The following is a 22041-nucleotide window of genomic DNA, read 5'->3' as shown; positions in this document are numbered from 1 at the left end:
GGAAAAGTGGATGAATTTAGAATATGTTTTGAACAGGAGCCTACAGGACTTGCTGGTGGATTGGATATCAGGTATAAGGGAAATAATCGAGCTTGACTTTCAGGTTTTTGGATTTGTTTTGCTTTAACTTGACTAATTGGCAGCACCATTGTTGACAGTACCAGGTATTGAAACAGGAGGGACCAAGGTAGAAGTTTTAGGAGGGGAAAGAGGAAATGTGAAAAATTCTGTTGGCCATTTTATTTGACATCATCTGCACTGTTTGCTCAGGGGACAATTACACAGTTTCTGTGTATTTCCAAAGCATGTGCTTTGTGTGTAGTGTTAGGTGTCAAGTATGAGGGGGATGCTGAATGAGTAAGACCCATTCCTTGTCATCAAAGCTATTAACATTAAGTAACATACATCTAACACTGAACATATACAGTGTACCAGATTATAGACTAGTTGTTTGTTTGTTTGGTTTTTTAAGGTTTTATTTATTTATTTGAGAGAGACAGTGTACGTGAAAGTAGGGGTGGGGCAGAGGGAGAGAGAGAATCCCAAGCAGACTTCACAGAGCGCAGAGCCTGACGTGAGGCTCAGTCCCATGACTCTGAGATCAGGACCTGAGCCGAAATCAAGAGTCAGATGCTCAACCACTCAACCAACTGAGCCACCCTGGCACCCCCAGTCTAGTTCTTTGAAACATAAAGGTGAATAAGATTCAGATGATTCTCAGACCCACTCCACATCCAGAAAGATTGCTAAATGGAGAAAACATTTGCAAATCATATCTGATGAGGATTTGCATTCAGAATATATAAAAAACTCTTACAACTCAATAAAAGATAAATAACCCAATAGAAATTGGACAAATGATCTGAATTGACTCTTCTCCCAAGAAAATATACAAATGGCCATTAAATGCATGAAAAGATGTTAAACATTATTAACGATCAGAGAAATGCAAATAAAAACCACAATGAGATACCACTCACTTCATACCTACTATGCTATTATAATAACAAGCACATAATAACAAGTGTTGCGAAGGAGGTGGAGAAATTGGAACCCTCATGCCCTGGTAGTGGAAATCCAACGTGATGTAGCTGCTGTGGGAAATAATTTGGTGGTTTCTCCAAAGGTTAACCATAGAGGTACCAGATGACCCAGTAATTCCACTCCTAAGATACATACTTGAGAAATAAAAACATGTGTCCACACAAGAGCTTATATACAGATGTTATAGCAATAATTTAATTATCGCCTCAAAGTAGAAATAACACATGTCTATCCACCAGTAAATGGATAAATAAAACCTGTATCTACACAATGGAATATTATTTGGCAAGAAAAAAAGAGTGAAGTACTGATATATGCTAGAACATGGATGCTCCTTGAAAAAACATGTTGTCTGAAAGAAGCCAGTCAAAAAAACTGAATTTTGTACGATTTCATTTATATGAAAGGTCCAGAAAAGGCAAATATATAGAGATAGAAAGTAGATTTATGGTTGATAAGGTCTGGGAATGTGAATGGGGAGTTGATAGATGAGCATGAGGTTTGTTTCTAAAGTGATGGAAATTATCTAAAGTAAGATGGTTGCACCACCCTGTAAATATATGAACAATCATTTAATTGTCCACAAAATAGATACTATACCTCAAAAAAGCATTTTTTATTATTTTTAAGATTTTATTTATTTATTTGACTGAGAGAGAGATCATAAGTAGGGGGAGAGGCAGGTGGCGGCAGGGGGGTGGTGGTGAGAAGCAGGCTCCTCGCTGAGCAGAGAGCCCGATGTGGGTCTTGATTCCAGGACCCTGAGATCATGACCTGAGCTGAAGGCAGAGGCTTAGCCCACTGAGCCACCCAGGCGCCCAACAAAGCTTTAATAAAAAGAAAATATCCTTGACCTCAAGATGCTTAGAGTCAAGTTATGGAAACAGACTCTGAAACAAGTATAAAAACTAATGTGACCTTGGAGATATGTATAAATTGCAAATTTTTGCAGAAGAGGAAGGGAATCACTCTACCGGAGGACATCTGATAGACTCTAAGCATCTTGAGAGTGAGAGCTGTTATTTATTTATCATTGTATCCCCAGTCTAGAACTTAGCATATGTTCATTTCACAGTTGTTGAATGAATCTGTGAAAGAATAACAGTGGAAAATATCTAATGAAGGAGGTATTTGAGCTGCATCTTCAAGAGCAAATAGAGATGAACTAGACAGTGAAGGTGAGGAAAGAATTCTAGGGAGAGAAGATGGCGCCGGCCAAAGCGCTGAGTGATAAAAGGAAAGAACATGTTAGAATGGTAGGTGGTTCAGGTGGTTCAGTGTGGCTGGAGTATAAGCCATTTGGTGGAGAGTGGTGAGATAAGTAGCTGGTTGGACTAGATTATGAAGTACCTTGTGTGTCATACAAATAAGTTTGGGCTTTAATCCAAAGGTAATAGAAAGGTATCAAAGTCTGATGCGGTCAGTTTTATATCTGAGAAAGATCACTCTGGCTGCTATTAGGTGTGCATCTGTTCTAGCGAGATTAGATTCAGGGAGATCACCTTGGAGGTCACTGCAGTAGTCTGGGAGAGAGTAAGGGATAAAGTCTGAGGTGTGGCAATGAAAAATTCAAGGGCGATTCCATAGGTGGGAAATGTGACAAGCAGATGAATAGTCTAGAATATAAAGGCTCTAGGAGTCCATAGAAAGGACAGTTTTGCTCTGGAAGGGTTTCTGGAAGAGGTGGCATCTGGATTGGGACCGATACCATCCTAAAGGAATGATATAGAGTACATGGGAGGGTGGAGGGCATGTAGGAAAAAGTGAGCGGAGGGCCAGTGGGGAGGAAGCTAGTCTGAGAAGTAGGAATTTCATGGGAAAGGAATTGAAGAACCAAAGAATGGTAGGTGCCCCCAAATTTGATAATTGTTGAATGGGAGAGAAGTCATTAAACTATCCCTTCTTCTTTTAATATATTTGAGATTTTTCATTAAACAGCTTCCCAACTCAGCTGACCTGGAGGATGAGCTGGCCTTCCCAACTCAGCTGGCCTGGCTTTCTGGTGATGGTAGAGAGGTGGGGGTGATGGGCAGACAGCAGCCACAGCAGTTGTTAACACCAACATCTACTTTCACTTCCCTGCTCCAAGTTTGCTGTCTGTATCAGGCCTTACAGTTTGGCTAAACAGATTCCACGTCTGCATGATTCCCAGCTGATTCATGAGGTCTTTTTTTTTTTTTTTTAAAGTGAAGTGGTTGCACTTTGATTTATTGGCCTTGAATTGTCAGCAGGGCTGCAGAGTTGAAGAAGAATGTGAATGAGAGGAGAAAGGAGAGCTACAAATATGGAGAGCCTGTGAACTTTTGTACTTGTTATCCTAACCACCTAGTGGACCAGAGCATCTGTCCCCACAGGATAGAGGAGGCAGCCAGCCTGGTGTGCTTTATTCCTACCAGGTCTAGGAGATGGCTAATCTCTCCTTTTTCTGGGCTTAGGTAGTGTTTTGTTTAAATGTCAGTGGTTGTTATCCCTGTCATACTATTTTATCTTTAATACTCTGTTGTGTCCTGTCTCTTCCCCTCCCCTGCCCCTCACCAACTATGAATACCTCAAGGGCAAAGGTTGGGTTTATTTGTCTCTAATTTTTGTGAAAGAATGAAGTCTGTAGCTACATGGTTGATCAGTTTCTAACTTGGAAGGATCAGCTGGGACCTCTGAAATGCCAGTTGGCCCTAGTGGATGGCATTCCAGAGTTTAGGGCCCTTTACAGTTAGCAGGTACTTGAAGCCAGGACAAGAGGCCATCCTCTGACTGATGGATACTCCTGATGCATGCCACGATAGTCACTTAGTAGTTTCATAGATTTAATCTGGTAGCATCCTGTTAATTCACACCTTACCACACCGAAGGTATTTTGTTTTTAGTTCTGTGGTAAATAAGGAAACTGTGGCAGTTTGGAAAGCCAGAGTATTACAGCTGACTCCAAAGCTTTGGAGTTAAACAGATTTGGTGTGAATTATTATAGCATTTTAGTTTTAAAGCACCTTGAAAATCACCTAAGCCAACCCCCTCATTTTGTATATGGGGAAATTGAGGCACAGAGGAAGTTCCCTGTTTATTGACACATAGCAATTAAATAGGTATGCTAGATTACTAGCTCTTCTCTTCAACTGCTCTTCTTTTCACTGAGAAGGGTAGTTGTTGCCCTAAACCCATTTCTTGGGGTGAAAAGTGGGAATGAGATAAAACCCAAAGAAATAAGACATACTACATAGGGTGTTACTGGCTGTCTTACCCAGCATATTCTCCTGTTGTTGGAAACCTTTAGGGGAAATGAGTGTCTACAGTATAGCAATAAAACAGTCTCCCTTTTCACTTTCTTCTCTTACCATGTTTTATTTTCCTTCATAATACTACCAGAATTTATGTCATATATATAAATATATGTTTATTTACATGTTTATTTTCTGCTTATTCAAAGTTAAGTTTTATAAGAAAATATACTTTGCTTTATGCTTGTCTTTTGATTGAATTAGCAAACATATTTATTGGGTACTTTCAAGATGCCAGGTGCATGCTCCCCATGCCTTTGGTGTTTGCAGGTCAATGATATGTCTGTTTCTTTTTTGGGGGTGTGATCATTCATGAATATATCTAAACCTTGAACACAGAATACATATTACTGAACACAGAATATTCTTGAACACAGAATATATATTATTGTCAAGTGATTTTCTGATGACTTTATAGTGCTCATATGATTAGATTGAGGCTGCTTTTTATTGTGGATTTAGGCAGTGAGATGTAGATGTAGCATGAGCTTAAACCTCATGCTGCTTGATCAGATAGACCCAGGAGAGAAGAGAGTCTTAGAAGCAGGCTGCTGGGGAGAGAACACTTGGTCCATAGCTGTGGGGAGACAGCAAGACCTAGGGCAGACTTATCCACTGGGCACAGTAGGTACAGTCCCAAGGGACCCACAAAAATATCTTAATTTCCTTTAAGAATTAAAAAGCGACTACAGTCCAGCTTGGATTATACATCTTTGTAGCAGTGTAGTCATAAAATACATTTTTGCCTGTCACCCTTGCAAAGCGGCCATGCTAATCTTCTTTGTATTGCTCTAGTAGTGAGCACTGTGTTGGGTTATGGACTTTGGGGAGGGTATGTGATATGGTGAGTGCTGTGAAGTGTGTAAGCCTGACGATTCACAGATCTGTACCTCTGGGGCAAATAATATATGTTAGTAAAAATAATTTAAAAAAATAAAAAAATGTACTTATATTTTTATTAATATATTTTATATTTATATTATACACACACACACACACATATATATTTATTATTATTATTTTTTTAATGGAGAAAGAGGCCCACAAAGGCAGAAGTACCTGGGCCCCATGAAAATCATAATGTGACTCTAGGAGGACTTTGTGACTAGTCATTGATTTGGTCATTTGAGGCTGTAAGCCCTGTCTTTGATTTCTCCCATAAGTTCTGTGACCCTTTTTCCATCACTATTTCAACTGTGATCTTCAGAGAGTCATTTTTCTCCTTTATATCTCATCCGTGCCTTCTGTAGAGAGGAAACAGTTGTGCTCCCTGGGCTGAATAAGTCCATACTTTTAAAGCAGCCTAATTATTATTTTTTTCAAAAGATTTTATTTATTTATCTGACAGACAGAGATGACAAGTAGGCAGAGATGCAGGCAGAGAGGGAAGGGGGAAGCAGGCTCCCTGCTGAGCAGAGAGCCCGATGTGGGGCTTGATCCCAGGACCCTGAGATCATGACCGGAGCCGAAGGCAGAGGCTTTAACCCACTGAGCCACCCAGGTGCCCCAAGCAGCCTAATTATTTTATTTTTTATCTGTCTTCTCAAGGGCAAGAAAAATGTCTGGTTCATCTTTGCATCCCCTGCCTAGCCCTGGACCTGCACATTTAGAACAGGAGTACTTAAGTGAGATTTGAGTAAAGGAATAAATGTTATCAAACTTCACAGACAGCTTTGGGGCCTTATTTATTTGTTTGCTTGTTTATGTTCTTATTTGTTTATTGTCTTTTCTGAGATTCTGTCAGCAAAGTTTATAGAGCTATGGGAACACTCGAGAAAATGATGTGGAAAACAAGGGTATTGTACCATCTTAGAAAAGAGCCAATGTGGGGCGCGTGGGTGGCTCAGTGGGTTAAGCCGCTGCCTTCAGCTTGGGTCATGATCTCAGGGTCCTGGGATTGAGTCCCGCATCGGGCTCTCTGCTCAGCAGGGAGCCTGCTTCCCTCTCTCTCTCTGCCTGCCTCTCCATCTACTTGTGATTTCTCTCTGTCAAATAAATACATAAAATCTTAAAAAAAAAAAAAGAAAAGAAAAGAGCCAATGTGAAGAATCAGGTGCACATGGTGAATGAACGGTCTTCTCAACAAATGATGCTGAGACAACTAGTTAGCCACATGCAAAAGAATGAAGTTGATCCCTACCTCATACCATATACAAAAATTAACTCAAAATGGACCAATGACCTAAATATAATAACTAAAACTATAAAATTTTTAGAAGAAAACATTATCCGAAATTATGATCATTTCATAGATATGACACCCAAGCACAAGGAATTAAAGAAAATAATAAATAAGTTGGACTTAATGAAAACCTTTTGTGTTGCAAAGGACACCATCAAGAAAGTAAAAAGAACGCACAGAATGGGAGACAATATTTGCAAGTCATATATCAGATAAGGGAATTTGTATCCAGAATATGTAGGGAACTTTTACAACTCAGCAATAAAAATTAAATAATTTCATCAAAAAATGTACAGAAATTTCCAGTATGGCTTCTAAGAAGCTTGGGACTCACTACTTTGTCCTAACAAGTAAAAAGCTAAACAAACCGATAAATCAGGAATTCTTAGATTTATAAGAGAAGTGAGTTTATAAGAGCCTGGAACATTGGAGAGACCAAAAGTTGAATACAGAGAATCACAACTTACAGGAGCAGATACATTTGTGGGAACCAGTCCTGGAGTAGGGAAACCTGGGCCTTAGATGAATTGCTGGAGACTCCCTTTTGGCCACTCTGAGAGTTAAAAGCTCCAAGGGGACTCAGTCATTGAGATTCCCCCCACCCCCTGCCAATTTTGTGAGTTCTGCCTCCTGGATATCTATCAGGTTCTTAAGCTGAGTATTTTTTTTTTTTAAAGATTTACTTATATATTTGTCAGAGAGAGAGAGAAAGAGAGAGAGAGAGAGAGAGAGCGTGCACACAGAGTGGCAGGCAGAGGCAGAGAGAGAATCAGGCTCCCCGCTGAGAAAGGAGCCCGGCGTGGAACTCCATCCCAGGACCCTGGGATCACGACCTGAGCCGAAGGCAACTGCTTAACTGACTGAGCCAACCAGGCGTCCCTCTTAAGCTGAGTATTGAGAAAAATCCCCTCGTGCTTCTGGCGGGGGGCAAGGGAACTATTTAAAAATACTGCAGAGCATTCTGTTCTTAGCAAGGTGGTGGTCTGCCATCAGGAGAAACTAGTTAGCCAGAGCCCAACTGACCCCAGGGAAGGGAAATAATCCAACTCTAGCCAGCTCTAGACTTCCATGTAGGAGAAGGGAAATGCCAAATTCCAGCCCACTGAAGCCATCCTTTCCCACCTAAGAGGGGTGATGAGTGAAGAACTGAGAAGCACTTGTGAAGTTCATATTCCACAGGCATAGGCTCACTAAAAGACTGAAATTCAGTCATTGGACTCTAGTATGTTTCTCCTCCTTCCACACCTTGCTACCACATTACTAAAGGCCTATTTATAACAGTGCTTTGCCGACCTATCAAGAAAAAATTCTAAGACCTACCAAAAGACAAAAAGCACAGTTTTTTGGGTTTTGTTCTTTCAAGTAGGCTCCATGTTCAGCATGGAGCCCATTGTGGGGCTTGAACTCATGACCCTGGGATCCAGACCTGAGCTGAGATCAAGAGTTGGACACTTACTGAGTCCACCTAGATGCCCCAAAAGCACAGTTTGAAGAGAAAAACCAAAGCATCAGAATTAGAGTCACCTATGACAGGGATGTTGGAATTATTTGAACAGGAATTTAAAACAACTATGATTAATATGATCATAGCTCTAATGGCTAAAGTAGACAGCAGTATAAGAACAAGGGAGATGGAAATTCTAACACTAGAGATCAGAAACACCAGCAGAAATGAAAAATGTCTTTGATGGGCTTGCCAGTAGACTGGACATGGCTGATGAAAGAATCTCTGAGCTTGAGGGTATCTCAATAGGAACCTATAGAAGTGAAAAGTAAAGAGAAAAAAACATTAGAGAAAACAGTCTCTAAGAACCATGGAACAACTACAAAAGTTGTGATATACATTGCTATGGTCTGAAAATGTTTGTGTTACCCCCAAATTCATATGTTGAAATTTTAATCCCTAATGTGATGGTATTAGCTGGGGGAGTTTTTTGGGAGATGATTAGGTCATAGGGGCAGAGCCCTCATAATTGGGATTTGTGCCCTTATGAAAGAGGCCCCACAGAGCTCCCCAGCCCCTTTTACCATTTGAGAAAATGGCTAAAAGGTGGCCATCTATGAACCCAGAAGCCCTTACCAGACATAAAATCTAGTGCCATCATCCTGGACTTCCACCCTTCAGAAATGTGAGAAATAAATTGTTGTTTATAGCCACACCCAATCTTTTGCATTTTGTTAGAGCAGCCCAGACTTAAAATATTCATATCATGGGGATACCAGAAGAAAAAGAAATAAAATAAATATTTGAAACAATAATGACTGAGAATTGCCCTAATTAATGTCAGACGGCAAATCACAGATCCAGGAAGCTCAAAATACTAAGGAGGATAAATGTCAAAACAACAACGAGACAGAAACCTTCCATGGCAAAAAAACTACACCTAGACACAATTTTTCAAACTAGAAAATCAAAGATAGAAAATCCTGAAAGAAACAGGAGGAAAACCTTACCTACAGAGGAGTGAAGATAAGAACTACATCCAAGTTTTCCTCAGAAACCACGGAAGCAAAAGCAGGTAGAATGAAATGTTTAAAGTGTTGAGAAAAGGGCCACCTGAGTGACTCAGTTAAGTGTCCGACTTTTGATTTCGTCTCAGGTCATGATCTCAGGTGTATGAAATCGAGTCCCACTTTGGGCTCTGTGCTAGGCACGGTGCTTGCTTAAGATTCTCTCCCTCTGTCCCCACCCCTGCCCCCGCTCACACTCTCTTTTCTTTTCTTTTCTTTTTTTTTTAAGATTATATTTATTTGACAGAGATCACAAGTAGGCAGAGAGTTGGGGGGAAGCAGCTCCCCCACTGAGCAGAGAGCCCAATGCAGGACTCAATCCCAGGACCCTGAGATCAAGACCTGAGCTGAAGGCAGAGGCCTAACCCATTGAGCCTCCCAGGCGCCCTCATACTCTATTTCTTTAAAAAAAAAAAAAGTGTTGAGAAAAACGCCACCAGCCTAGAATTCTTTACCCTTCAAGAGAGAAGGAGAAATAAAGACAAAACAAAAAATGAAAGAATTTGTTCCCAGTAGATCTGACTTGCAAGGAATGTTAAAAGTAGTTCTTTAGAGAGAGGAAAATGATAGAGGTCGGAAACTCAGATCTACATAAAGGAAGGAAGTATCAGGAAAGAAATAAGTGAAGATATAATAGGAATATTTATTTTACTTATACTTTTTTAATGAATGATTGTAAAATTTATATTCAGTTTTCATGTGTTCACTACTAATATATAGAAATGTATTTTTTGGGTGTGTTTATATTATATTCTACCGTGTTGCGGAACTCTCTTATTCTAGTATTTATTTTTCTTTTTGTAGATTCTTTGGGATTTTCTACATAGTACATCAAGTCATCTGCATATAGGGGCAGTTTTCTTTCTTTCCAATTTGTGTGCCTTTTATCGCTTTATGCTGGCTAAAAACTTCAGTGTTGAATAGTAGTGGTGAGGGTAGACATGCTGACATTGTTTCTGACCTTAAAGGAAAAGCATTTTGTCCTTCACCATTGAATATGAATTTTTATAGTGCTGTTTTAATAGTGCTTTTTTTAAACTTGTAATTGATCTAGCATATCAGTTTTTTCAGAACAATAATACCAACACTGTATTTGATTATGTATGCATTTATGTGTCTATGTATGTGTGTGCATGTGTATGTGTGTGTGTGTGTAGATATGCTTATGAAAAAGTGAAATGAATGACAGCAATGAAACAAAGGATGGGAGGGAGAAATTACGATTATTTTGTTTTAAGTTACTCATATTACCCATGAAGTGATATAGTATTTGAAAGTGGACTTAAGGGGCACCTGGGTGGCTCAGTGGGTTAAAGCCTCTGCCTTCGGCTCAGGTCATGATTATGGGGTCCTAGGATCGAGCCCCATGTTGGGCTCTCTGCTCAGCGGGAAGCCTGCTTCCTCCTCTCTCTCTCTCTCTCTCTCTGCCTGCCTCTCTGCCTACTTGTGATCTCTATCTGTCAAATAAATAAAATCTTAAAAAAAAAGGATTTTTTTATTTAGTTGTAAATGTATACTGCAAACTCTAGGGCATCCATTAAAACAATAAAAGCAAATATGAGTGATAAGAAAGAGGAGAAAATAAAATTATGGAAAATTCTCAGTTAAAATTACAAAAGTTTGGGGGTGCTTGGGTAGCTATTGGTTGAGCTTCCTACTCTTGATTTCAGCTCAGGTCTTGATCTCAGGGTTGTGAGTTCAAGTGCCATGTTGGGCTCCATACTAGGCATGGAGGCTACTTAAAGAAAAAAAAAGAAAAATCACAAAAGCTTGGAAAACAAAAACAGGAGCCAAGAACAAGAACAACAAACAGAATATATCGACAGATGTAGTGGATATTAATCCAGCTATATCAGTAGTTACTTTAAGCATCAGTAATCTAAATGCACCAATTAAAAGATTGTCAGAGTGGATTAAAAAAAACAAGATCCACTATATATTGCCCACAAGAAACCCATTTTTTAAAAAATTTTTTTAATTTAATTTTTTTTTTAAGATTTTTATTTATTTATCTGACAGAGATCACAAGTAGACAGAGAAGCAGGCAGAGAGAGAGAGGAAGGGAAGCAGGCTCCCCGCTGAGCAGAGAGCCCGATGTGGGACTTGATCCCAGGACCCTGAGATCATGACCTGAGCCAAAGGCAGCGGCCTAATCCACTGAGCCACCCAGGTGCCCCAATTTAATTTTTTTTAAGAATTTATTTTTCAATTTGACACAGGGTGAGCAAGAGAGAGCGAGCAAGCACAAGCGGGGGGCGGGGGGAAGGCAGGCAGGGGAGAAGCAGGGAGAAGCAAGGAGCCTGATGTTGGCCTTGATCCCAGGACCCTGGGATCATGATCTGAGCTAAAGGCAGCCACTTAACCAACTGAACCACCCAGGGGCCCCAAGAAACCCATTTTAAATAAAAGGACACATATAAATTAGAAGTAAATGAATGGAGAATAATATGCCATACTAATATTAATCAAAAGAAAGCAAGACTAACTATATTTCAGAAAGAGCAGACTTCAAAGATTTATGTATTTATTTTAGAGAGAGTGTGAGCAGGCAAGTGGGGGTCAGGGAGTGGCAAAGGGAGAGGGAGAAAATCTCAAGCCGACTTCCCATTCAATGTATAGCCTAATGCAGGGCTCAGTCTCATGACCCTGAGATCATTACATGAGCCAAAATGGAAGAGTTGGGTGCTTAACCAACTGAGCCACCCATGCACCCCAGAAAGAGCAGATTTATTAGGAAATTTATTAGGGATCAAGAGGGGCATTATGTAGTGATGAAAGAGTGTCCTTCAAGAAGACATAACAATCTGTAATATATATGTGCCTAACAAAAGGGTATCAAAATATGTGGGCAAAACTGATAGAATTGTAAGGAGAAATAGACAAATCCACTTTTCTAGTTGGAGAGTTCAACATTCCTGTGTCAGAAATGAACAGACTCAGAAGGCAGAAAGTCAGTAAATACATAGCTGAGTTCAGACACCATCAATCAACTGGATATATATAATGGACATCTATAGACTGCTTCATCTGACAGCAGCAGGATAGAGACATTCTCAAGTTTACATGGAACATTCCATGTAAACAATAACCAAGATAAAACACAACCAAGATAAAACACAAGGTGGGCCATAAAACAAAACTTAACAAATTTAAAAGACTAGGAATCACACAATGTCTCCTGTCAGAGCACAATGGAATTCAGCTAGAAATCAGTAAATGAGTGACAGCTAGAAAATCCACAAATACTTGAAGATCAAACAACATACTTCTAAATAACACATGGATCAAAGAAGAAGTCGAAAAATTTACATATTTCAACTAAATGAAAATGAAAATCCAACTTACCGAAATTTGTGGGATGCAGGGAAAACCATGCAGAGGGAAAAGAGGAAAGATCTAAAATCAATCACCTGAGCTGGGGCCTGTGCCTGCCAAGTTAGACCTTCCCAGGGCAGTGTTGGCTTGTGGAGGCAAAAGACTTCTGCTGGCCCGAGTGACAATGGCTCTTTCATGATGAGGGGGAGATTGAGGACTTCCAATATGATAAAAACTTGGAGACATTTCTGTCCCCTCCTGTGGGGGGATAACTTGTGCATCACCAAGAAGATGAAGAGAATGGGGAAGACAAGGCAACGTGTCCCAGCTGCTTTCTCATTATAAAAGTTTTATGCAAGGATATAAATTTATGCAAGGATCAGTTTATGTGCGGACAAATAGTCCCAGCCCTGCTTCCACCCACAAAGAATTAGGTAAATGCTGAAGAAGACTTTAGGAATCCAAATCTTCAGCATTTGGGAATGAGCCAACCTGGAAAAATCAAATGCAAGTTACTCTTTCTTCAAGAGGACAACCATTCTGTAGTTGGTTCTTTTGTTAGAGTTTGGATCCTTGCCATTGACTGCTAAGTTCATCTCCAATTAAAGAAGCAAGTCCACGACATGAAAAAAATAAATAAAATCACCTAAGTCTCCACCTTTGGAAACTAGAAAAAGCAGATTAAAACCGAATTAAGTAGAAGAAAAGAAGTAATGAAAAACAGAGTAGAAATCAATGAATTAAAAATAGGAAATCAGTGGAGAAAATCAAAATCAAAATCTGAACCTTTGAAAGGTTGATAAAACCAGTAGGTCTGTAGCCAGGCTACCTAAGAAAAAAAGAGGACACAAATTACTTCTATAAGTGAAAGAGGGGGCCTCAGTGTCTTTTATGAACATCAATGTAAAAATCATCAGTAAAATATTAACAAATTGAATCTTACATTATATAAAAAGAATCATACACCATGACCAAGTTGGGACTAATCCCAGGTATACAAGTTGGTTCAACATTTGAAAGTCCGTTACTATATTCCATCACATCAATATGTTAAAGAAGAAAAATTACATAAATGTATGAATAAAGAAAAACATTTGACAAAAATCCCATACCCATTTAAGATAAAAATTCTCACAGAACTAGGAACAGAGAGGAACTTCCTGAACTGGATAAAGAATATCTGCAGGGCTGCCCGTGTGGCTCAGCCAGTTAAGTGTCGTCTTCAGCTCAGGTCGTGATCCTGGGGTCCTAGGACCAAGCCCTGCATTGGGCTCCCTTCTCGGCAGAAGTCTTCTCCTTCTCACTCTCTGTGTACACTTGCTCTCTCAAATACATAAATAAAATCTTAAAAGAATATCTACAGAAAATTACAGGTAACATCATCCTAAATGGTGAGAAGTTTGAAGCTTTCCCACAAAGCTTAGGAACAACCTAAGGATGTCCCCTCTCACCGTGCTTTTTAACATCATACTGTGGAAGTCCTAATTAATGTAAAAATAAAAGTAAAATGTATACAGATTTGGAAGGAAAAAGTAGAAGCATCTTTACTCATAGATGACATCATTTTCTATGTAGAAAATCCAAAAGAATCAACAAACAACCTTCTGGAACTACTGTTTGATTTTAGCACGTTTTCAAGATAATGTAAATCTAACAAGGTTAATATAAAAAAACCAATTGCATCCTTCATATCAGCAATGAACAAATGGAATTTGAAATTAAAAACATAATACTATTTACTTTAGCTCCATAGAAGTGACATACTAGCATAAATACTAATAAAAATCTAGCAAAATATTTGTTATAAGATCTATATGAGGAGAACCAAAAAAAGCCCTGATCAAAGTATTAAAGAAGAACTGGGGTGCCTGGGTGGCTCAGTCAGTGAAGCATCCCACTCTTGGCTTCAGCTAAGGTCATAATCTCAGGGTCATGAGATTAAGCCCCGCATCTGGCTCCCTGCTCAGTGCAGAGTCGGCTTGGGATTCTCTCTCCCTGCCCCTCTGCCCATCTCCTCCTTGTGCTCACTTGCTCGCTCGCTCTGTCTCTCTCTCAAATAAATAAATAAATAAATAAGATCTTTAAAAATATATTAAAGAACTAATTAAATGGAGTGATAGTCCATGTTCAGGTATAGGAAGACTCAGTGTTGTCAACAAGTCAGTTCTTCCCAACCTGATTTATAACTGTAGTGCAACACCTGTCAGAATCCCAGCAGGTTATCTTGTGGGTATTGACAAACTGATTCCAAACTTTAAATGGAGAGGCAAAAGACCCGGAATAGCCAATACTGTATTGAAGGAGAAGAACAAAATTACCATACAATCCAGTAATTGTGCTCTCTGCGTTTCACCGTAAGAGTTGAAAATCTGTGTCTGCACAGAGACCTGCACACAGATGTTTATAGCAGCTTTATTTACAGTTGCCAAATGGTGGAAGTAATCAAGATGTCCCTGCGTAGGTGAGTGGATAAATAAATTATGGTATTTCCAGATAATGGAATATCTTCGTGAATATTACTAAGAAGAAATGAGTGATCAAACCATGAAAAGACATAGAGGAATCTTAAATGCATATTACTAGTCAGAGAACCCAGTGTAGAGGCTACATATGATTTTAACTATATGGCATTCTAGAAAAGTCAAAACCATAGAGACAGAAAAGAGGTCAGTGTTTGGTAGGGGCTGGGGGGAAAGAGAGTTAAATAAGCAGAGTTCAGAGGATTTTTAGGACAATGAAGCTACTCTGTATGATTCTCAAGTGTTGCATAGATCTCTGTATACATTATACATTTGCCCAAACCAGTAAGCTGTATAACATTAATAAAGAACTTAAAGGTAAACTATGAACTTTGGGTGAAATGATGTATCGGGGTAGGTTCATCATTTGGAACAAATGTACTACTCTGGTGGGGGATGTTGATAATCGGGAAGCTCTGCATATTTGGGTGCAAGGGACACATGGGCATTCTCTGTTATTTTCCATTCAGTTTTACTATGAGCCTAAAACTGATCTAAAATGGTCTATTTTTAAAAAATGGACAAAGGATCTGAATAAACTTTTCTCCAAAGAAGATACATAAATGGCCAATAAGCACATGAAAAGGTGTTCAGGGTGTTCAGCATCATTATCCTTTAGGGAAATGCAAAATTGAAAATACATTGCAATACCATTTCCCACCTGCTTGGATGCTTTTATCAAGAAGAAACTAACAGGTGTTGTTGAGGATGTGGTGAAATTGGAGCTTTCATGCAGTGCTGATGGGAATGTAATATGGTGCAGCTGCTGTGGAAAACAATTTGGCAGTTCCTCAAAAGGTTAAGCATAGAATTACCATATGACCCAGCAGTTTCACTCCTAGATATATATACTCAAGAGAAATGAAAACATGTCTACACAAAGACTTGTAGATAAATGTTCATAAGAGCATTATTTGTAATAGTTAGAAAGTATAAACAACTCAAATGTCCAGTAACAGGTGAGTGGATAGCTATAATGTGGAGTGTCCATATATTGTATTATTTGGAAATAAAAAGGAACTACAGTATATGCTACAACCTGATGAACATGGAAAACATTATGCTAAGTGAAAGAAGCCAACCACAAAAGACCATATTGTATGATCCCATTTATATGAAACAGCTAGAATAGGCAATTGTAGATGGAGACAGAAAGTAAATTAGTGGTTTCTTGGGCTGGGGGAGGATGGAGAGGGACTGCTAACTGGTTATGTGGTTTCTTTGGGGGCTTGTAAAGTGTTCTAAACTTAGAGGTGGTGGTGGCAGCACAACTCTGAATATACTAAAAAGCACTGAATAGTACACTTTAAGTGGGTGAATTTTATGGTATGTAAATTAGATACCAGTGCAGCTTTTAATTAAAAGAATCAGGTGCACGGAAGTGTATGATTGTAGGACAAGTTGTGAATGTGAGTGCTGAGGTGCAGTAGCAGTGCTTCTCAAACTTTAATGGGCATATGGATTAACCAACCTATCTTATTTAGTGTAGATTCTGATTCAGGAGGTCTGGGGTAGAGTCCGAAATTCTCTTGATTCTTAATAAGCTCTCAGGATGCTGATGCTGCTGGGCTATGGCCCATGCTCTGGGAGGCAGTAAAGGATGTTTGTTTCTTCAGTGAATAGAGTCCGTCTAAAGAGCCTTCAAGCCAGAAGGATATGGCCAGCATTTTGTTGGAAGGCATAATGTAGTTTGGTGGAAGAGAGGGGCTTAATGGACAAAGTAACCAGCCTGTGTAAAGACTCAGACCACAGAGTATCCAATATTTGGGGGTTATAAGAGGCCTGTTGTTTGGGTTACAGGGGTGGATCCCTGAATCTTTTGCACCTGAGGATTTTCTCTCTCTCTCTTTAAAAGAATTTATTTACTTATGTGAGAGAGCATGAGAGGGGAGAAGATCAGAGGGAGAAGCAGACTCCCTGCTGAGCAGGGAGCCCAATGTGGGACTCGATCCTGGGATTCCAGGATCATGACCTGAGCCAAAGGCAGTTGCTTAACCAACTTGAGCCACCCAAGTGCCCCAGCATTTTCTCTTTTAATGAAATTTTCTCTTGTTCTCTGCCTGACATTTTTGATTTAACTTCTTTCAGATCTGTTCTTAGGTAGACTGGTACTACCAAGGGCCTTGAGAGCTTCTAGGAGGGGAGTGATTGGTTGGCAAGAAAACATTCTATTTGTGGGTCTTGGGAGTTGGATGTGAACCCATCAGTCAGTAACCATGCCTGGAGAGCCTTCTTAATTAGCTGCCTGACCTCTGGACAGGGCATACTCAGACTGACTTACTGCTTGGACCCAGATGAATAAACGCATTAATGAGGGAGCAAATAAAGATGTATTTCCAGATGGTAGGGGTTAATTTTAGCAATAGTTTACAGTTTTCCTTATTTTTTCCCTTGTGCTAGAAGACCAGTATGGATGTAGTTTAAAGAATTGTTCTGTTCAGGAGGTAAATAATAAAACCAAATCATGTCTCTTCTCTTTGCATTCATAGTACTCCATGAAGAGCTAAACAGTTCTCTAAGCTCCAGTCTAGTCTCAGCCTTAGTGCTTGCCCTTCTGAGAGGTATTTTCCATGAGGCTCTGAAAGCAGTACTGACCTGTGCTTCGTCAACATTCGGTTCCACAGCCTCTCCTGGTACTTTATAAAGTGCTTCCACTCTCCCAGGAGGAAAGACAATGAAATCACTTAGTCACCTTGAATGTTCTTACCCTCCCAGCCCCCCAATGAAGTCAGAAGTCTTATTCTCTGTTTTCCAGCCAGAGAGTAAGGTATAGATATTAGCTCACTTGATCACTATCATGGAGAGGCACACCATAGCTGGCCTGGTTCTTTGGATCTTTCTTAGTTTTCCCTTTAATGGAGTTGTCTTGCTTCTTTTTTAAAGATTTTATTTATGTATTTGAGAAAGAATGAAAGCAAGAGATCACAGAGCTCCAGAGAGGGAGGAGCAGATTTGCTGCTAAGCGGAGAGCCCAATGTGGAGCTTGATCCCAGGACCCTGGGATCATGACCCGAGCTGGAAGCAGTTGCTTAACCATCTTGCTTCTTTGAAGATGTAGTTGTGTTGTTGGTGGTTTTTTTTTTGTTTTTGTTTTTTTGGACATTGAGTTTTTAAACATGATTTTCTGGGTGCCTCCTGGTATCAAATGAATACTTCTTTCCCAGATACTTATTAAGTATTTTTCAAATGTTTATTTATACTCACATTTAAACATCTCCAGGTGGGATGCTGGTTTGTCAGCATACTTACTGTATTGGAGAGAATTCTGTTCAGTTCCTCTAGTTCTCACTCAAGTGCTTAGTATATGCTCAGCTTTGTTCTGTTCTCCTTTCGGGACAAAAAGCAGTGTATTCTCCTTGGCTCTGTGGGATCTTCCAGGTTTATGGGATGGAAGCAAGGTAGACATAAGCAGGCCAGGACTAGGGTGAAGCAAACGAGGCACTAGGGTGCAAACTTTAAGGAGGCATTCATTTTCAAGGTCATGCAAATGGAGGGTCAGTACCTGACAATGAGTGCCTCCTTAAATTTTGAGCCCTAGGTCCCTTGGTTTATCCCCGCTTTCCTTAGTCCTGGTCCTGGCCTTAAGAAGCAGTTACATTGGGGCATTTGTGTGTCTCAGTTGGTTAAGCATCTGCCTTAGGCTCAGGAAATGATCCCAGGGTCCCAGGCTCCCTGCGCAGCGGGACACTTGCTTTTTCCTCTCCCTCTGCCTGCCCCTCTCCCTGCTTATTCTCTCCCTCTTTTTCTCTTTCTGTGTCAAATAAATAAATAAAATCTTTTTTTAAAAAAACAGTTACATCACTTGGAAATCACATCTAAGATAACATAAGACTATGAATGACTGGTATGGAACAGTGCTTTTCAGATTTAATGTGCATATGAGTCATCTGGAGACCTTATTAAAAGGAAAATTCAGATTCAGGGGGTCTGGAGTGATGCCTGAGATCTGCATTTCTCCCTCCTCTCTCTCTCTCTCTCTCTCTTCCTTTCTTTCTTTTAAGGTTTTATTTATTTATTTGAGAGAGAATAAGAGCGCAAGAAGGGGGAGGGTCAGAGGGAGACGCAGACTCCCCGTTGAGCAGGGAACCTGATGTGGCACTCCATCCCAGGACTTCACGATCATGACCTGAGCTGAAGGCAGTCACTTAACCAACTGACCCACCCAAGCGTCCCGAGTTGCTGCATTTCTATTAAGCACGCAGACAATGCTGATATGACTCTTTGTGCCACACTCTGAATAAGGAGAAAAATCCCTGCTTGAGAAAAGCAGAGGGCCAAAGTCACTAAGCTAGGGGATCAGGGCGGGCTTCTTCAGAGAAGGTGAAATTGCAGCTGGGTTCTCAAAGGACAGCTTGGTTTTGGATGGGATAAAAGAGGGAAATGTTGTGAGCAGAAGGAAGAATATACAAAGGCCTAGAGACCGGAATGAGTCCCATGTGTTTTGAGACAGTGAACAGACTGGTTTGGCAAGATGCAAGTCCAAGTTAGAAAAAAGGGAAAGAGTTTTGATACGTAGCATGAAACCTGTACTGGGTTGTTTATTTAGAAATGTGGCCTGGGGCACCAGGGTGGCTCAGTCGGTTAAGCGTCTGATTCTTGGTTTTGGCTCAGGTCATGATCTCAGGGTCCCGCAATCAAGCCTCATTTCAGGCTTCTTGCTCACAAGGGAGCCTGCTTGTCTCCCTCTCTCTTTGCCCTTTCCCCTGCTTGCACTCTCTCTCTTTCTCAAATAAATAAATAAACCTTAAAAAAAAGAAAGAAAGAAATGTGGTCCTTAATTGTCTGCTCAGGTACCACCCAGATGGGCATTTTCATTTCTTATGTCAACTTGTCCTGGGATATTCTGGGACCTCTTTTGTTCTGGGGAAATAAAGATCTGAGTTAGGACTCCTGAATATATTCTGTGAGGTACTGTGTGAGGTAGGAAAAGGGAGTAGGTGGGTGACTTGAGATAGCCTTTTTTTTTTTAAATAACTTTCCTGGAACATGTAAAATTCTGAAAGCCCTCCCTAAATAGTGATGGGAGTAGTGTACACACACATAAAGGATGCCGGATAAGTATGTGCTGATTTGACTCAGTAGGAGAGTTCTGCCCATTTTACTTCAAACTTTCTGTGTAAAGTACTTTTCTGAATTTATCACAAGAACAGTGGGAAATTGGGCCCTGACCATCATAAGTACTAAAGGAATATTTGTTGTTTGATTCATTTGACTAAGGCCTGTCTCTCTTTACATTGAGAAACATTTTCAGCTCAGGTCAGTGTAAGAATGTATGAATGTAACGTTTTTGACTTATGTACTGACACTTGGTTATGCTTTTGTATGGCTGTAAGGAAGTAGAAGTCTTGAGACCTGAACTCAAAGAATTTAGTATTATTCTTGAGCAGCAGTTTTCAACCCTAGGCAGTTTTCATCAATGTCTAAAGACATTGTTGCTTCTGTGGAGATGCTTTTGGCATCTAGAAGGTAGAGGGTCGGGGATGCTGCTAAAACATCCTACAGTGTACAGGGAACTCCCACCTCACCAAAGAATTACCCAGTCCCAAATATCCCTAGTGCCAAGGTTGAGAAACCTCTAGAGGACAAGACTAACAAATAGAACCAGAACTTTGAAATTGGAAGGTTGTACTGCTTGTTAATAGCAGAGCAGGGACTAAAGCTTAGTTCTCACTAGTCTAATGTGTTGCTTGCTACCATGGGGCCATTTAGAGTCAGACGGCATATGACAGAATATTTTATCTAGCTTCATCTCCCACTAATCCTGATTCATACTTTTTGCTCTAGCCATGCTCATTTATTTGTATGCTGAGTAACTTTATTCCTTCATTTTTATGTTAGTCTGTTTGCCTGGAACATATTTCTCTTATTTCTTCATCTGGATGGTATTTCACATCTCCTCCAGAAGTCTTTGCCAGTCTATAACACTACAGATTGGATCAGAAGCCTCTTCTTTATTCTTCCATAGCTAGTCCTCAGCATATAATAAAGAAATTTTCTGTGTATATGTGTGAATTCTTGATTAGGCTATGAGCATCTTAGGAGTTGGGTTTACTCTCCGGTCCTCATTGCCTAGCACAGACATGTAGTACACTGTCAGTCATAGATAAGAGATAAAGTAAGTGGTTAGAGAAGGGTGAGATCAGTGGGAAGTAGAGTATTGGGGAAGGCTTCATAAAGATTGTGACACTTGAAGCTCTTCATAATTCCTTGAAGATAATGATGAATGTATGAACACCTTATATTGGGCAGGCACAGTTCTAAGACCGTAATGGATTTTTTGGTGGTGTTTTTCTACAGGTTGATATGTCAGACCTCTCTCCAGAAGAGCAATGGAGGTAAGTGTGATGGTGTGGGCCCCTCAGGCTGGGAATTTTAAATTAGTCCTACTAATAGAGTTGTATATCTACCCTTTTGCTTCCTTGTCTGTGGGGAAGCCATGACTTGACTAGTAGGAGAGGTCATTTGGGATCTTTTCCAGTATTCCTGGGTAGCTCCTTTAGTCCTGGGGAGTGAATAGGTAATTACACCAAACTATTAATATGGGTTTAAATACTACTAGTTCTGCCATTTCCTAGCTATGCTGTCTTGGGCGAGTTACTTGATTTCTTACTATCTTAGTTTCCCTGGTTTGCACAATGAAAGGTTACAACAGTAGTTACACCTCATAGAGTTGTGAGGACTAATATATGTGAAATTCTTAGAACAATGCCTGGCATGTGGTAAGCTTCCAGTAAGTGTTATCGCTTTGCAAATCACTATCATCATTAACATCATCATTATCCACAAAACAGAGCAGAGAGCTCTGGCTGAAATATGGGAATGGTGTCTTCCTGATCTCAACTCTGCTACTAATTTGCTTTGTAACCAGAGTGAGTCACTAGTCAACAAATACCTTATTATCGTGATTGCTCATCAAAGAGTCGTCCGAGTGTTTGCCCTACAACGTAGCTGACCAATGAGCTGAAATCAACCATGTAAACTTTATTAATAGTGCAAAAAAAAAGCCCTTTCATTTATTTTATAAAAATAGAGAATGGCAAAGATAACAACTTACGTGACAAAACCAGCAAGATTTTAGAAAACTTCAAGCTTAATATGCACCAGTTGTGTACCTCAGCTATCAAAACACTCCAAAATTTGGAATATGTTCATAGAAATATACTTTCTGCTTTAGGGAGGTGAAAGTACCACTGTGTTT

The 22041-nt window shown here is 39.9% G+C and overlaps 1 protein-coding gene and 1 pseudogene across 1 annotated transcript in view; both read left to right on the top strand.

Annotated features, from left to right (window-relative positions):
• Positions 1–22041, top strand: part of RNF121 (ring finger protein 121) — an 88102-nt gene that overhangs the window by 11883 nt on the left and 54178 nt on the right. Inside the window, exon 2 of the mRNA XM_044258616.1 lies at positions 21141–21178. Coding sequence (XP_044114551.1) covers positions 21141–21178 — 38 coding nt within the window. The remainder of the gene's footprint in view (positions 1–21140; positions 21179–22041) is intronic.
• Positions 12519–12769, top strand: LOC122912637 (annotated as a pseudogene).

This window comes from Neovison vison, chromosome 7 (assembly GCF_020171115.1).
Source record: "Neovison vison isolate M4711 chromosome 7, ASM_NN_V1, whole genome shotgun sequence".
In the NCBI taxonomy this organism is placed as follows: domain Eukaryota; kingdom Metazoa; phylum Chordata; class Mammalia; order Carnivora; family Mustelidae; genus Neogale; species Neogale vison.
Note: the sequence above shows the minus strand (reverse complement) of the source record. Positions and strands in the feature narration are given on the sequence as shown.